At 42.2% G+C, this 18,767-nt stretch overlaps 1 protein-coding gene across 1 annotated transcript in view; it reads left to right on the plus strand.

Moving 5' to 3' along the window:
- LOC109487263 (amyloid beta A4 precursor protein-binding family B member 2-like) overlaps positions 1 to 18,767 on the plus strand; it is a 121,567-nt gene that overhangs the window by 79,561 nt on the left and 23,239 nt on the right. The window contains exon 10 of the mRNA XM_019791242.1: positions 1,071 to 1,185. Coding sequence (XP_019646801.1) covers positions 1,071 to 1,185 — 115 coding nt within the window. The remainder of the gene's footprint in view (positions 1 to 1,070; positions 1,186 to 18,767) is intronic.

The raw sequence follows: 18,767 nt of genomic DNA on the forward strand, positions 1-18,767 counted from the left end.
AACAACGCTGTGCTCAGTATTAAAGTTACCCGGTAAATTATACCATAATTACCCTTCAAAAGTTGATGAATGGTTTGGGAGTCTCCATGTTATGTACATGAGGGAGAGAAGTTCTTGTTAGCACTGTGCAGAGAAATTCTGGAGGGGGGCAAAAGTTACCACTTTCTGGTAGGGCCAAAACGAACGTGATTATTTTGGGGATAATTCTTTGAAAAACATATTTGATTCCTAAAGCCTATAATTAACACCTAGTATTTACTTGTTTTCAAGGTTATTTACTGAAAAAAAAATAATGAGCAAGGTTTTTTCTCATGTTTTTGTCCCAAAAGCCTTTAACTAACACCCATTCACATGTTTTCAAAGTCTTGTTCTGGTCAAAAATCTATGCAAAATGTTTTCTTCCTCTTGTTGTTTTCTCCTAAAGCTTCCCCCCCCCCTCTTTCAGTTCAAATGGAACAGCCCTCATGGAATTGTACAGTAATTTCATCCCCATCAGATGATCCATACTTCAAATTAAACTGTTCTCCCTTCATGTACCTGTGGAGTGATATATGTCCACACCAGCTACCCAATCACAGGACTAACGGCCACTAAAATCCATGTACAAGGCAGTTTCACTAAACCTGCCCATTCTGCACAGCCAAATGACAGACCGGTTACTGGAATTCACTTTATGTTCGCGGTAGCAAAAGTTTGAGGTCTGGGAAAAATGGAGGTGTTCGCCGAACTATATTTTTGCAGTGGTGGCAGGTGCAGAAAAAAGAAAGTTGGCAAATTATTAGATCACAGTAACGATAAGTTTGCAGTACAGAAGTGACCGTGAAAACCGTGAACATTAAACTATTGTGAAAAAATCGTGAATTACAGAATCAAAACAATTTCCCTTCCCCGTCTTCCAGCTTCTGCCCAGACAAATTAAGTAGCTGCGACGGAAATTTATGGTTAGAGGCGGGAATTTCATCTGCGCCTGGTCGGTATTTAAGCCTCATTAGTATTCCTCGTCAGGCTGGCGACGCCCTAACGAGAGTTCCGTTGCTAACGAGTGTTTTCCTCTCCCGTCTGTTTTACAGGGACTTTGCGTACGTAGCGCGAGACAAAGTGACCCACACGCACAAGTGCCATGTGTTCCGCTGCGACACCCCCGCCAAAGCCATCGCAAACGCTCTGCACGAAATCTGCACAAGGGTGAGTCTTAGGATTGATTGATTGATTGTATTGATTAATTGATCGATCGATCGATTGTATGATTGATCTATTGTTAGTATTGATTGGCTGGTTGTGTATCAGCCACTGCCAAAGCCATTACCAACGCTCTGCACAAAATTTGCACTAGGGTGAGTTGGGGCTATTGATTGATTGATTATATGATTGATTAATTGAATTGATCATTTGGCTGGTTTCTTGGTTGTGTATCAGCCACTGGCAAAGCCATTATCCACGCTCTGCACGAAATCTGTACAAGGGTGACTTAGGATTGTTTGATTGATTGATTGAATGTATTGATTGATTGATTGTGTGTGTGTGTGTGTGTGCGTGTGTGTGTTTGTGTGTGCGTGTGTGTGTGTGTGTGTGTGTGCATGTGTGTGTGTGTGTGCGTGTGTGTATGTGTGAGAGTGAGTTGGTGTGTGTGGGTGAATGGATGGATGGACGGACAGATGGATCATTGATTGATTATATTCATCGATCTTACATCGACCTCTGTCAAAGCCATTGCTGACACACGAGAAGGAAGGATTGGAGACCACCTCTCACTCACATGGCAGTTTTAGAACAGAACTTTTTTGTAAGTTAAAGTTACAGGTGTTTTGACCTGTGGATACATTGTATTTGTGATTGTGTGGCACATGTTTAATAATGTGATACATGACACACATAATATATAATATTTTCCTATTTCTGAAGTCTGGAAAACTATCCATTGGCTAAAGAATATCGTGATAAAGACAGAACAATAGACAGAATCAGTAAGTCGTAAAAGTCAGATGACAGTTTTTGCAGCGAAGCCTCCTCTGTGTAGCTAATCCTACCTGACACTGATTACATCAGGATGGAAGGGGTGAGAACTAATCTAGCAGAGTAAAGCAGACGTTGGCAGGGCTCCACGGCTTAGATAGATTACAAACTCGCACTATAACGAAGTTAACGTTAATTGCGACCCTTCCGGAGAGTACGTAATTCGTCAGAGTCGGTTTTCCCAGTAGTAGCCTCACTTCTTCCGTGGGACGCCGTAAATTTCCTCCTAAGTAGATTTCTCTGACGCATTTCCTTGTGTGCTTGTGATCCTTTACATTTGGATGTTATCTCGCAAACAGGAAATTTACGCCCAGCGAAGTGAGAATTGAGAGCCGATGTGTTTGTGTCTGTGTGAGCCAGATGCACAGCAGCAGGATATCTCATACTGGGATCTCTGATATGTCAATGTTCTGATGCATGTAAAGGATATAGAATATGGGGGATTATATTCTGAACAATTCTTCAAATAATTCTCTTGGTTGTCCTTTGCATATCTTGTTAAATTTTTTTTTGGCAGGAAAAAAGATATCTCAAATTTGGATCTCTGATCTGTCAATGTTCCGATGCATTGGATATACAATATGAGGGATTCACTTACATTCTGAACAATTCAAAATGATATAACCTTCAGCATGCTACGGTATCCATTAGGCACTAAACTTATGTTGGTTATTGGGTTAGGCAGCAGGGAGAAGGTTAATAACAACGGTACCACAGTTTCAGCACTAGAGACAGGGCCATTAACCTTCAGCTTGCTAAGGTAGCTGTTCAGCACCAAACTTGTAAAGGTTATGGCATTAGGCGGCAGGGAGAAGGTTAAACGACATGGGAGGGCTGGGACAGGATATAGAATATGGGGGATACAATTATATTCTGAACAATTCAAAACGGCATAATTTTCTCTCTTGGCAGCCCTTTGCATATCTTGGTATATCTATTTTTTAGGAAAAAAGTTACAGAAGTACAAACTGTAAGAACATGAAAAGCACAAGCATAGGATATAGTTTATGAGGGATTCAATAATATTCTGAACAATTCACTCTCTTGGTAGCCCTTTGCATGTCTTTTTGTTAGGAAAAAGTTATGATTAATGAAGTCCATACTGTAAGTGTGTGAAAATCACATGACATCCCAGTCTCCCATCCAAGACTGTAGAATCAGTTGCGCACATCCCACCACAGATGTGATAATATCACACTCCAAGTTTCACCCTGATGTGTATCATCCGTTAGTCTGCGGCCATCCAATATCAGCACCATTATTGGCCGGGCTCAGGCTGAGTTATGGCTGTAAGAACGGCCGACAGGTTTTATATACTGCTTATGGCGGGCCGGCGTGGGGGAGAATTCTAATGAAGGATATAGTTTATTAGGGAATTGTTCTGCCGATACTGGTCTGAATGCACGGCTCCTGTTACCTTTTTGTTGGAAGATTTGACATGCGTTGTTGCCTCCGTGTACAGGTGTTTTGTTACTTGGTGTGTTTTCTTGTGTGTAGTCATTTCCACATGCTTGGCACATCAGCGACACTAACAGGACACGCCAAAAAGCAGTTACTCAAGCAACTGGATATGATTTTGAAAACGTCAGACGTTTCAGCTAGTATCCACTAGCTTTCGTCAGTGACTGAGAGACCAGAGGGGAAATGCAGGTTTATAAGCACAACCTATTGATTGATATGCAAATAAAGGGAAGACATATTTTTGGAAGTCGAAAAAGGAACAAAAGTCAGACAATTCAAGACAAGATAATGCAAATAGGAAATAACAGGAATTTATGCCAAAATCTCAGGAAGCTCCCAGAAAGATTTGACATGCATTTCTACCTTAGTCTATTACTACAGAGGTTTTGTTTTTAGTGTGTCGTGTTTGTAAGTTTGCTTGTGTTTTTGTATAGTAGTTATTTCCACATGCTACCCATATCGAGGACACAGACAGGATGTTAGGTAGAAGGTCCCAGAAAAGGTTATCTCGATTCCTGTCTGAGATTTTCTGCTATATGCATGTCTGATTGCATGGACAGAATCAATGAGAAATTCTCAGTGGTCAATAAAGCAAGAAATTCTCAATAACTCTAAATATTTCACAAAGGTAATGGATCTTTGCTTTCTTGTTTGTAAGGAAATAACTCTGCCAGTACTTGTCTGAAGATATTATGAGCTGTGTGTTCATAAAAGTATTGGCAGAGTAATTTCCTTGGATCTTTGATTTCTTGTTTATTGGCAAATTACTCTGCCAATACTTGTCTTGCACAGCTCTTGTTGCCTTCAAGTTTACTAGATATGACCTGATATGAATTGTTCTTGTAATTTGATATGCACATGAATCTCAATCCTGTGGAATAATCTCCGTGACGTTTATGTGTGAGAGAATTTATTTCCCCGACTTTATGAGATATTAAGATGACCTGAGGGCACCCGGAGATGGGCTTCAAATCATGGACTGTATCAAGAGTTATGTTCCGACTTTGTTCACCACCTTTAGGTGCACATTACTCATTTACACTTCTGGGATCACTAAAAGTAAGTGTGGAAGGGATGTAGAAAACTGCAGCAGTAATATACTGTTTACGGCCCGTTCTGTGGATTTTATGTTAACTTTCACAGTTGGAAGTATTATGTTCTTGCTCTGTTTCGTCTTCTGGGATTACTAAAAGTAAGTGTGGAAGGGATGTAGAGATTAGGGCTGTATATTAGGGCTGTAATATACAGCTCTTTCTGTGGATTTTATGTTTACTTTACTTTCCCAGATTGAAATATTATGTTTTTGCTCTGTTTCCTCTTCTTCTGTTGCAAGCAATTAAGGCCAATGACATGGACCAGACGGCTGTCACCATGGTAACTGGTGCTGTAGCAGACACCCTGTGGTGTTGGGTTACATTATGTAGCAAGTGGCAGGACAGATATGGAGGGGCTGGTCACGATATGTATGAATGCAAAGGAGTAAGAGTAAACAGCAGTAGTTTGTTAGGCTCAACCAATTGTTACTAGTACCTCTAGTTATCAGATGTCAGAGAACTATTGCATATTTTATCTAGGCTGCCCATTTTCTGTCTATGTTGTCTTGGTTTGCTCTTTGCAACATTATTTATTGCATTCCTGAACAAAGTATCATAAAAAATAAAGAAAGGTTAACAGAACATTAGAGAACCCAGGGAATGAATTGTTGTGACTTTACAACCACTTTAACAGCCCTCCCAGCTGTTGGTGAAACACAGTGTACAATATGAGTACTGCCTGGCTGCCCCCCTCCCCACGCTGCAATGAATGTCCCAATCGGTACACCAGTCAAGCGCTCAGTACCAAATGGTCTCAGACACGGCGGCCCGACGATTTGGCAGGCAAAACTCCTCCGCCCAAACGGCCTGCTGCAGATCGGCTCAGAATTACGGTCTTACGTCGCTCTATTCCTGCTGTCGTCTGGTTTAATTAGTCCGGATCTTCGGCGGTGCGTGTTATGGTAGCTCCGTCTAGACGGTTGCTGAGGACGTCATCTCGGTCCAGCCAGCTTCCTTCCTCCACCATCTGCTCTGCTGTTCCTCCTGGGGTAGAATTCCTCGGAAGTGAATCTTAATTGAATTTTGAATTTCTGTGAGTTGAGGAGGAGAGGGTTCAGGACGAAATTGGTTTTGTGGGGACGAGTTTTGAGGAAATTGTCGGACTCAGAAGCAATTTCAGGATTTCTGCAAGCCGGGTCTTGGTTCGAGACGGAATTTGGTGGCGGCAAAAATTGCCTGGTAAGCAAATTTGTCTGGTGGAGAAGCCGTGGAAGACACGGTTGGTCTGCTGTAGACAAGGATGGGCGTCGTCTGCAGCAGTCTGGATCTTACCAAGGCTCGACGAACACTGGACGTTGAGTAAGTATAGATTTTCTTAGATTTTTCTTGGATCAGGGAATCATCCTCAGTGCGATGTGATTGCCAAAGCAGCTGAAATGGTAAATTGAATTGTAACTTTTTGTTTAGAGATGAATATTTTTTTGATAAATTGAAATCAGCTTGAAAATTAATAGTAACTTTTTGTTCAGAGATGTTTGAATATTCTGTCATAGTAATTCTTGGCATCAAAACCCTCTTGGTTAAGGTAACAACAATCTGGAGGTTTGCCTGAAGTAGCATTTGCCACTGGATTTAGACGTTAGGAATTTTCATGTTTCATGCTGTGTTTCTTTTGATAAATTGATATGTGGTTGGGCTGAATTTCAGCTTGAGTCTGCATAATTTGCAACATTTTGTATCAAACCATATTGTTGAAGTAACAATCTGGATGTTTACTTAAGAAAGGTCCATGTATTCGTGCTGATTGAGGTGCGCAGAGGGGGACATATGTGTACCTTCGCCCTGTGTTCCAGAACATACACGTATCGACGGCTGTTAACATGCGCAGTTAAACTTCATCCAATTTTCCCCTTGGCTGGCCAAAGTTGTTACAAATCGGTGCCTGAGTTCTGTGCGTGTGAACGACGGGGTGTTAGGATATCCAGAATGTCTTTTATGGGATCTGCTTAAGATTTCCAGGAGGTCTTTGAACAAGTTGCAACAATTTTCCAGGTCCAGTATCAGTCGTTATGTTTAGGCCACACTGGTTAAATTTGTTGGTTCTTGTATTTTCAAAAATATGGTGAACTGGAAGCTCAAAATGAGTCTGAGGGAGAATTTGTTAACCTTTAGCACATTGTGATAACCATGTAGCTACCAGTTCTCTATTGGTTACAGGGTTAGGCAGCAGGGAGAAGGTTAAGCTTTAGCAAACTGATTCAGATGATCTTTTGGCTACCAATTCACTATTGGTTATGGAGTTGGGAAGCAGGGAGAAGGTTAAGTGAAATTCAAACCATATTTAAGGAACATACTGCTGTATCCAGAGTTTTATTACAATATTGCATGCCAACAAACACACGATTTATTACCTGTACCTGTAAACTCACGTGATACACGTATTAAGCCATTTCATTCTAAATGTACCCTAATGGTTTTCAGTGGACAAAGAGCTTATATAGGAAACTGGGTTAATGTTGGCTCCAGGACACATATCCATCCAGTCCAGATGCTCATTTATAAACACGAAGGCTACATTTTATCTCCAGACTCACTCTGTGAATCACTGATGGAAGATAGCGGATGCTGTCTGAAACGTCTGAGTCTGACTCTTGAAATAATTTACCCAGTTGCTTGTGGTTTATTTTTTATTACGTTTCATTTTGTGCTGAAACAGCCCTAATGGTTAAGGCATCCAAATACAAAACTGGATTTTTAAAGTCAATTTCCTGGTTATTCTTTTAATGTAGTAAGTTGAATCAATCCTTTCTCGTAGCATACTGATATCTGTGATGTAAAAATGCAATGTCATTGATGGAAAACGGTTGCTTGTATGGTAGGCTGGTTCTTCCTATTTATGCATGGTACTCAAAAAATAAACAAATGCATCTTGTAGCCTGCTTTGGGGCTATTTTAAGTGTTTCAGCTATTAAATGATGCCAAAAATGTGCTAGTAAATTGCAGTAAATGTCAAATATCAGAAAGATTTCCTCATTCAGAATATTTCTTATTTTGCAACCCTAAGATTGCATTGGGTGCCTTTACCAGTGGACAAAGGCCCGAGGTGAAAAACTAGGTTAACGTTCACTCACGGGGGACACACAAGTCCAGCCCATTAACATTCCAGAGGACCGGCAGTCGCCTGTTAATGATATTGATGGTGCTGGAAGAAAAATGAAGTGCGTTTGCCTGCCTGCGGGGCTCCTGCCCATTTCAGTTTCCCGTATGGTAATTAGAGTAGAAGGCCTGCTCACCGCGGCTAAGTGCGGAGGTGCCATGTGATAGCTGGGTGGTGGGAGTGTTCACGTTGCTGTAAGCGGGGCGCCGCTGTACGTATGTAAGTGGTGAATACCATTACTGGGAAGTGTAGGGCCACTTCTGGCTGTTGGTTCGCACGGAGCTGTGTCTGTGGTGAGGCAGCCTTCCGCCGGCCTTGTGATGCCGAGAATTCAGCACCAGGGACAGGTACGGTACTGTATGTTTATTTCATGCAGGGATGCCTGTTGTTTGTGGATACAGACAGGGTGTGGCTGCAGAAGGTTTGAAGTGGATTTTTCTACCTGTGCTTTTTCTGAAAGTGTTAGTATTGATTGATTTTGACATGAGCCATAACGGAACGTTTGGCACCAGGGACAGGTACACTTACGATTATTTGATACGGTGATGGTTGATTTGGGGTGCAGATTCTGAAACAGTTTTGAATCCATTCTTCATGTCTGCCACTTTGAATGTTCATCTCCTGTCATGTTCAGTACCAGCGACAGGTATGCTTATGTTTAATTGCTACAGCAATGGCTGTTTTTGGGTGCAGAGTCTAAAGTAGTTTTCAATACGTTTTCCATTTCCATTTCTGCCTCTTGAACATGCGTCTGGGTGTTCAACTCTTGTCATGTTCAACACCAAGGACAGGGATGATTACATGTAAACATTAGTTTAGGTTGTAGCATGGACAAATAAAAAGGGGAAAGGGTAACACAGGCCAAAATCACAATACAGTGTGAGTTTTCGGCAATTCTAAACAGTACAATGATAACATATATATGAAATTGTCAGAATGGAGGCAAGTGTTAAACCATTGTATTTTCTGTATCTAAAGTTTGAATATTCTGTACCCCCAGCCTGTACTGAAGTTTCGTTACCCTGATGCACAGACACGACCCTGACAAATGTTCTCTCACTTCCATTTTTACCCACATCTATCTGGCCAAGGCATTAGCACGAGTGTTGGAGCAAATGGGGCTCTCATGTAGACTCACATGAGCGCTTCCATACATCACAAGTGTTCCTGGTCCATTTGTTTTCTGGTGTTCTATAATACCCCATCAGGGCCTCTGACAATCTGTATCCAGGCTAACGTATTAAAGTGCTGTTTTATATGTAGAGCTGTGTAGATACATTGATCTTGGCATCTTTTACCTTATCCAAGAGATTGTGTGCAAAGCCCTGTAGCTATATTGCTCTTGTCATGTTTCATCTTACACCTGAGGAAATTCATGTAGATATTAGCAAATACATACGGGAGGTACAATATGAGAAATACTAAACTTCTATTCATTCCTGCCTACCTTGATGGTAGCTGTCTAAAACTAAAGGTTAGATCTATTAGCAGTAAAAGTTCAGGTGTGGTATGTTATGTGTGTTCAGTAGCCATGAGTGTGTCTGTGGAGTTGTCTCCACACCGGTGGGTTCAGCTCTGATGGAGGGTGTCTGGTCTGGAGACATCAGGAATATTGATCAAGGCTGGTTTGATATTTACGAGATGCAGACTTCGATTTCCTTCAGTTCTAAATAAAGAAAATGTACTTAATGTAGTTAGGGTGGCCTTTTCTGAGTTGTATACGTAAGGCATTGTGAGGAAACTGGAAGGCATCTATTTTGGGTGGTTTCTTTCTTAAACCATCGTTGTAATTTTTTTAGTTTGCTGGGTGCAATCGATACCAGAAGAATGTCTGCAGTTGGTAGGTCGTTGGTCACAGTTTACGGGTCACTGAACTGTACAGAATTGTTGACGGCTGGATTCTTAGGATGTCTGGAAGGAACATAATAAATTCGCTCAGAACCATGCTTGTCTATATACACAAAGAAGGTGTTACTGTAACTGTTACTGTAGTATACAAGTATAGAATGTTTTGTGCGACATTATTTTGTTTTTTTTAGTCCAACTGTGATTGAAAAAAATTTTTAGAAAATTCATTTTGGACTGTGCAATGTCAGCATTTGGTGCTTGGATAGAATGTAAATAACACTATGATAGATTGTTGCACTTGAATATTATTGGGTTTCTCCATGACCAAGTCGATACTTGCATCAGCAATTCCCTTCCCCATTCCCGGATGTGTGAGTAAAACTTGCACTCAGGTCTCTGTCTGAGGATAATAATCAACTTACGACCAGACCCTATGTTCCACTGGGATTGGTTTTTATCATTGAAACTGTCCTTCCTTTCTGATGACGGACGACCAAAGCTTGAGGGAAGAAGAAATTATGCTCCTAGCTGTGGAACAAGGGGTTACAGAAATTATGGACTGTACTGATGTCATGGATTCTCACAAGTTTTAAAGTTAAAATTCAGCAATCTGGAACTAGTTGAGCTCGAATGAATTCAATGAATAATTGAGCTACTTTTCCACTGGTCTTGACAGGAAAACAAGCACTGTGTACAGTATGTAATGTCACAGTTGCATTGTAACCTAGCTTTCAGCACCAAGGACATTGCCTCCACTGCATGGTGATCTCCAAACAGTTATGCTCACTGAAGAGCTACTTTCCCACTGGCAAATATGGTTAATCTACTCTTCCAATGGTCTTGATGGGCAATGTACAGTATGTAATGTGGCGGCTACATTGTAACCTGGCTTTCAGCACCAAGGACATTGCCTCCGCTGCATGCTTGTAAGTGTGAAGTGATCTCAAAACAGTTAAGCTCATTGAAGAGCTACTCTTCCACTGATTGGGACAGAGAAGACACTGTGTACAGTATTTACAGGTTCATTATACCAGGGAAATTTTCCAAGCTGTTTTTAACAACTACTAATAGTTTGACTTAGTATGGCCAGCTGATGAGCAGATAAAGTTGTGGAAGTAGTAGCGACAGTGCCGGAAGGGGGGGTACAGGGTTACAGTTGTTATTGGATCAGGGTTACTGTCGTTATTGGATCAGGTTCGTAGGTTTGTCTCAGGTGCTTAAGTATGACTCACCAGACTGACTCACTCAGCAGGATTGTTGTTACATCATTTACATATCAAACCACAGTTCTTTATAAATACCTGAAATGTTCAACTACAGATTCGGTTAATCACTGATGAAACGTCGTGGATGCTACTGGAAACATCTTACAGTTTTTATCATCTACCCAGTTGCTTAGATTCTTGTGTGTAACACAGAAGCTCAGATGGATGCCAGGCCGTTCCCAGATCCAATCTCACATACGGTAAGTGTTGCAGATGCTGTTAGTCACTGACAAAAAGTTGTAGATGCTACCTGCAAAATCTGACAGTTTTCAAAGTCCATCCAGTTGCTTGAGTAAGTGTTAAGAGTCTTTTGGATAACACAGCAGCCCAGATGGATGTCAGACTGTTCCCAGATCCAATCTCTCATTGCACAGTAAGTGTGGCAGATGCTGTTAGTCACTGACAAAAAGTAGTGGATGCTACTGGAAACATCTGACAGTTTCCAACATCTTTCCAGTTGCTTGAGTAACTGTTTAGAGTTTTGTGAGCCTGGATTGATGTCAGGCCATTCCCAGATCCAATCTCTCATTGTATGGTATGTATTGCAGATTCTGTTAGTCACTGACAAAAAAGTAGTGAATGCTTTTGACGTGTTTGACTGTCAGACTTGAAACATCTTCAACATCTGTCCAGTCGCACAGTTGCTTGAGTAAGTGTTTAGAGTTTTGTGTATAACACAGCAGCCCAGATGGATGTCAGATCCAAGTTCCAATCTCCCATGGTATGGTAAGTGTGATAGGTTCTGTAAGTCACTGACAAAAAGTTGTGGATGCTACTGGAAACATCTGACAGTTTTCAACATCTACCCAGTCGCTTGAGTAAGTGTTTAGAGTTTTGTGTATAACACAGCAGCCCAGATGGATGTCAGACCGTTCCCAGATCCAATCTCTCATCGTACGGTAAGTGTGGTAGAGTCTGTTAGTCACTGACAAAAAGTAGTGGATGCTACCTGAAATATCTGACAGTTTCCAACATCTGCCCAGTTGCTTGAGTAAGTGCTTAAGAGTTTTGTGTATAACACAGCAGCCCAGATGGATGTTAGGCCATTCACAGATCCAATCTCTCATTGTACGGTAAGTATCACAGATGCTGTTAGTCACTGACAAAAAGTAGTGGATGCTACCTGCAAAATCTGACAGTTTCCAAAATCTGCCCAGTTTCTTGAGTAAGTGTTTAGAGCCTTGTGTATAGCACAGAAGCCCAAATAGATGTCAGGCCGTTCCCAGATCCAATCTCACATTGTACACTAAGTGTCGCTTATACTGTTAGTCACTGACAAAAAGTAGTGGATGCTACCTGAAACATCTGACACTTTCCAACATCTTTCCAGTTGCTTGATTAACTGCCTTGTACAACACAGCTGCCATTCTCAGATCCAATCTCTCGCTGTGTCGCAGATTTTATTAGTCACTGACAAAATGAAGTAGGTTCTACTTGCAATGTCTGACAGTTTTCAACATCTATCCAGTTGCTTGAGCAAAAGTCTTGTGTGTATGATATGTGTCTAAAATTTCCATCGCTAGAATACAGACGACGGAGAGGAGACATGATTAAGGTTATCAAAATCATGAAAGATTTGGAGACGATGTAGTTGTGGCAGATAGCATACATTGTAAACCAGTTCAAAACTAGGTTAGATAATCACTGGGAGAGACAAAAGTACACAGTATGAGTGAGGACCAGGACACAACAGGCTGACGAGAAGCCTTCTCTCCTGTAGCAGTATCAAGATGATATAACACAGCAGGCCAGATAGATGTCAGACTGTACGCAGATCCAATCTCCCATCGTACGGTAAGTGTCGCTTCCCTTCTCTCGGCTTAGGCTGCCCCCATAAACACCCGCAATAACCCACCTCCCGCCGGCGGTTATGGGCCCGTCACCGATCTCCCGTCTTTCTGAAGTCTGTGCTGATTTACTCCGATCGGGCAGCTGGGGTTCGGATCGCACAAATCTGTAGGGCTTCTCCGGACAGATGAACGGTTTGCCTCCCCGCCGTTCCTCCGAGAAAATCATCTGCAGTCCGTCTTACTTTACTTTGTCTGACGTTACGGAGCCGATAGCAGGAGACGTATGGCATCACATGAGGAGGTTTTCTGTAGGGCCTAGGAAAAAAGTTCGTGTTTCAGTCCTGAAAAAGTTATGGTTGGTAGGTAGGGTTATCTTTTCTTTTTTTGTTGTGTTTTTCATCAGAGTTTGGCAATGTCTTAGTGATCCGGCTTATACAAAGTAACACTTGCATGAGGACACTTATATTTTCAATGTCAGTGTTGGAAAACCGATTGTACAATACGTCGATGAAGGTTAGACATCTTAGGTCTCTCAGTCACTGACGAAAGCTAGTGGATACTAGCTGAAACATCTGACGTTTTCAAAATCATATCCAGTTGCTTGAGTAACTGCTTTTTGGCGATTGTACAATGTTTCATCACTCAGGTGTCAGGTCATGGAGCTAGAAAAGGTCGATAGATGTGGTCAGCCGGATGGGAAACAGGAAACACAACATTTTTTTCCTAGGCCTAGGTTTCACGTTTCTGCTGGATATTGAGGTTGGGAGACGGATGCTTCATGACTTCTGTAGTCCATTATAGCCGCGCGGCTGAGCCTGACGTATTACATAAGGGCTTTAATGTTGGAAAGTGACGTATGCCGAGGCTTGTGACGCTCTTCTGCACTCACTTAAATGTAGGTGCTTCTGTCGTGAAGTCCATTTTGGCAGTAATTTTGGTTCTGAAGTATTAATAATTTGTGGGAATTCCTTTTATCTTTGAAAGTGACATACTTTGAGCTTGTGACTCGCACTCACTTAAATGTAGGTGCTTCTGTCACGATGTCCATTTTGGCAGCAATTTTGGTCCATGATGTATTAATATTCTGTTGGAACTTTTTTTATCTCTCAACGTGACATATTTTGAGCTTGAGACTCTCTTCTGCACTCACTTAAATGTAGGTGCTTCTGTCGCGATGTCCATTTTGGTAGCAATTTTGGTCCCTGATAATATTTTGTAGGAATTTTTTTTATCTCCAGCTCTGAAAATGACTTATGCTGAGTGTGTAACTCTCTTCTACAGTCGCTTAACTCTAGGAACTTGGTAAGAGTCTTGTGTCTCAATGTCCATTATGGCTCCTATTTTGGTCCCATGATGTATTGATATTTTGTTGGAACTCTTTTTATCTGTGAAAGTGACACATGCCAAGTGTGTAAAAGTTGTAATATTGCTGCTTTTTCGCCCCTTCTACGCTCGCCTAAATCTAGGTACTTTGTAACACTACTACCCGATGTCTATTTTAGCAGTAATTTTGGTCCCTGATGTATTATGATGTTCTGCTTCTTGTCTTGCAAGTAGTCAGATCTCCATACTTGGTAAAACGCGTTTCCTTTCCATCATACAATGTACATGTACACAATGATATACTTTATTAAGATTTTAACTTTCTGCCTGTGTAATTCTTCCTCTTGAGTTACAGAGTGATCCAAAGAAAATACTGTTGTCCATTATAAGAGCTATAGTGAGTACTAATCTGTGATATTATGGTTTTCCTTTCGTCTATTTGAAGTAGCGTATGCTGAGCTTGTAAGCTGCAAACTTTTCCTTGTAGACTAGCAAATACTCAATATAAGGTTCTTAAGTGTCCTAATGTCTTATTTCAAGTCTTAGAGTAATGACTCATTTCCTGTACTCGAGTCTTGAAGGAGAAATTGACTTCTTAAAGATTGATTGTCTCATCGGCTGCTGCTGTCTCAGGAGGTTTCTCAGCACTCATCACCGGAATAGCATTACTCTCATTACTGTCTGAGTCAATACACACCAATGCGTGTCTGCAACTGTTGGGACTAAGGGGCAGGCAAGCAGGGGAAATATTATTATAATAGCAATTGTACATATTAAGATACATGCTGTAAGGTATTTAAAAAAACACTCTTGATACATTTTACATTTAGCAAAGAAAAAATTTAAGTACAATGAAATTTGTACAAGATGATGTAATTGTGAACGTGTCTCTATAACTGTCTTAGTCTTTTTCTGATTGTGCAGCAAATTTGTATTCTTGCCAAGGGTCACCCTTAGCAAATACATGAAGCTACCTGCAAGTTGGGCAACATTGGTCAAACCAATGAAAAAATAGATGAATAAATAACACCAGACCACATACAGCTTTTAAAACTCACTTAAGCCTGACAGAGGACCTTTCCCACCTCTGCATAATCAGTGTTGCCATTCTCAGTTTCACTGTGCACGGATTTACTGACCCCCTCCCACTGCAGTATTACTTTAACAGGACCCCTGCTGAACATGGAGGAATGAATTCCTGGAACCTTTGCTTCCGTTATCGATTTCACCCCTGGGTTCAGTGAGGAAAGTGCCTTTGCTGAAGGACACAATGTCTTGCCAAGAATGCCAGGAACTGAACCTGGAACTTCTCGATCTTGTGTCCCCTAGCCTAATCTGCCATTCAATGTCACTTTTACAGGACCCATGGTGAACATGGAGGCATGATTTCGTAGCACCTTTGCTTCCTTATCGATTTCACACCTGAATGGAGTGACTGAAGGACTCAATGTCTTGCCAAGAAAGCAACTTCCTGATCTTGTGTCCCCTAGCCTGACCATTCGGCCATTCAGTGTCACTTTTGCAGGACCCCTGGTGAACAGAGAGGAATGAATTCTGGAACCTTTGCTTCCTTATTGATTTCCTGTACCTGTCAGGGCAGTTGATCACTGCTACAGTTCCATTATGCGTGATCTACATGTAGAAAGCATCACACCATCTGTGGACCGTGTCTCACCTTTTATTTCCCATGTGAGACACTTGTGGATTAACAACCCTATTCTCCAAGCCAGCCAAATGGGTGGCAAATAGATACTGTCTGCCCAGTTTGATACTGTCTTGTAACTGCCAAACGATCTGCTTGGAGATTAAACATTTTACCTCCACAGGCTGCTAGAAATTCATTTTGGGAATAGAAGTGTTGGTGATAAGTGTGACGCTGTGACGTTACAGAACCCTGCCTGACGCATGAAACTCGACCAGAGCAATCAGCGTCAAACTGCTAAATACCACTCCTTTTCCCGTTGCCATGGCAGCAGTGCGTGACGGAACTCGCACCGTAGACGTGAATGATTCAGGGAGACGCCGGTAATTAAATATTGAACAACCCGCGTCTCTGTTCCCCCCCCTGTTGCCATGGACCGAGCCGGATTAAGTGCACACCGTGCTGCGTTTTTATGGGTCACAGAAGCACGGCTAGTATTCAGTCTGACGCACTGACGCTGGGAGGTAGAGGGAAACATCCAACGCTTGGACTCTCGTACATCTGTATCTGTATAACCGCCGTTCGGTGTAACACACCAGGTTTGCAGCAGTCCACAAGCTCACAGCTACTCTTCAGTCTGACACACTGGCGCTGGGAGGTAGAGGGGACCATCCAACGCTCTGACGCTTGTGCATCTGTATCTGTACAGCCGGTATAACTGCCCTTTAAAAATAATAATAACACACCAGCTTTGCAGCAGTGCCAACTGTTCCTCTTGGCAGAAGAGGAACTGTCCTGTGTTCAGTCACAAGCTCACAGTTGCTGTACAGTCTGACGCTCTGACGCTTGGAGGTAGAGGGGAACATCCAACGCTCTGACCCTTGTACATCTGTATCTGTATAGCTGGTAAACTGACATTTGCCGTAACACACCAGCTTGGCATCAGTGTGAAGAGGAACGTTTCCAGCGATGTTGTACATTGAAGTTCCATTCTCCCAGGTAAGGTGTTTTCTCAGCATTTTACTCACAGTCCACTTAGTGTTGTTGCCCTTTGATTGACAGCTCTATCAAGTGATTGACAGGCCCCTCAGATGATTGACAGGCCCCTCAGATGATTGACAGGTCCCTCAGATGATTGACAGGTCCCTCAGATGATTGACAGGTCCCTCAGATGATTGACAGGTCCATCAAAAGATACTGTGATTGACAAGTCCATTAGATGGTTCAGCTAATGGCATTCAACAGATCCTTATCTTCTTTCCCTTCACTGATCGATGCTGCAGCGATGTAAAGCAGATTCCTGCTCGAAGCCACCCCAATTACCCGCTGTTGCTGTGTGTAAGTCTGTGTAAGTTGATATGTATGCAGCGTGTGTGCGGGAAGCTTGCATCTGCATGTAGTCGGTGGCACCCGGCTATCATAGGTGCTGAGAGAGTCTATCACCAGCCAGGCTGACTCCTCTCCATCCTAATTAGATTTCCATCAGCCGGCTAAGACACCACCGGGGTGATGCGCATGATAATGAGCCGATTTGCATGTTGTGGAGGGAGGTAAGATGGCAGTGTGGTGTCAGGTTGCGCCGTGATGGCCTGGCGGAGGCTGGTGGGGGTGGCCATGGGTCGGATCGAGCGAGCGAAACACGCGGCGCAGGCCTGGATTCCCTGGCTCTTCTCTTATGAAGCTCTCCCGGCTGACGCCGCGCGGACAACCTCCAGCACACCCGACACGGACGAAGTAACGTCTCTCTTTTTATTTATTTATTGGTTCAGCTGTATAAAAGACAGCCAGGGCTTCCCAACTACAAATGTAGTATTTACAGCACTGCAGTTTTTTTATTCATTTATTGGTTTGGCTGTTCAACCCTCACAGCCAGGGCAGCCCAACTAGCCTGTGGCTATTACAAAGGGCTTGCCCTGCTGACAAGACATGTACGGACGAAGTAACGTCTGTCTTTTTATTTTTATTGGTTCAGCTGTACAGAAGCTGTATTTTTATGTTGTACAAAAGACAGCCAGGCCTGCCCAACTAGTTACAAGACTATGTATTTTAAAGGGCTAACCGGAGACAAGGACAACAAGCTACATGAGATAAGGAAAGGACATTAAACGTCTTCTTAACTTATTTACGATGCTGATACCTTAGAGTCGGGGTTATAACGGCTTTTGACTTATTTACGGCACTGCAGCAGGGCTTTTTTTATTTATTTATTGGTTTGGCTGTTCAACCCTCACCGCCAGGGCAGCCCAACTAGCCAGTGGCTATTACAAAGGGCTGCCCTGCTGACAAGACATGACAAAACATTACGGCAACATATAAGGTGGCTTAACAATCTACAAATGTGTTACATTATTCTATGTAAATAGAGTAAGCGTTATAACGGCCTTTCACTTATTTACGATATAGTTGCGTTAGAGTTAGAGAACAGTATAACAGCTTTACACAAAGGTCGATGCACTCCTGTCTGGTTGTGGGGGAATTTTATCGGCGTTGTCAAACTGAGCTGCAGGAAATGGATGCTATAAACATGAAGTAAACCCCTGGCTGGGCTGTTGCATTTTTATGATTTCCTAATCCTGGGGGAGAAGGGTTAGTACATGTGGCCTGGTTACTGTGCATAGTAAGCTCTTGATCGTAAACTGAATACATATATTTCTTTGTTGTTCTTCACTGCTGGCAGCTATAAATATGAAGAACGCCCTTGTCTGGGTTGTTGCATTTTTATGATTCCCTAATCCTGAGGGAGAAGGGTTAGTACATGTGGCCTGGTTACTGTGCATAGTAAGCTCTTGATCGTAAACTGAATACATATATTTCTTTGTTGTTCTTCACTGCTGGCAGCTATAAATATGAAGAACGCCCTTGTCTGGGTTGTTGCATTTTTATGATTCCCTAATCCTGGGGGAGAGGGGCTAGTACATGTGGCCTCATTACTGTAGCTCATGTATTTCTTGTAACATGTTCATGCCATCCATCTTCAATTCTGCCTGTCAGACCCTGCATTAACCTGAGTCTGAAGATTCTTCTTTGCTACTGCCCAGCCCTACAACATGGCATTATCGGCAGGTTGGACATGGGTTAGTAACATGACCTGGTACATATAAACAAAGGGAAAGAAAAGGATAATAAATAATGGAACATAAATAACTGATTTTGTGTATGCAAAAGACGGGATATTAGTGAATTAGTGTGTTTACATATATACAAGACATTATGAGGTGGCTCAATGCACCAATG

The sequence above is a fragment of the Branchiostoma belcheri genome, unplaced genomic scaffold, assembly GCF_001625305.1.
Source record: "Branchiostoma belcheri isolate BF01 breed outbred unplaced genomic scaffold, Haploidv18h27 scaffold87, whole genome shotgun sequence".
NCBI lineage: Eukaryota > Metazoa > Chordata > Leptocardii > Amphioxiformes > Branchiostomatidae > Branchiostoma > Branchiostoma belcheri.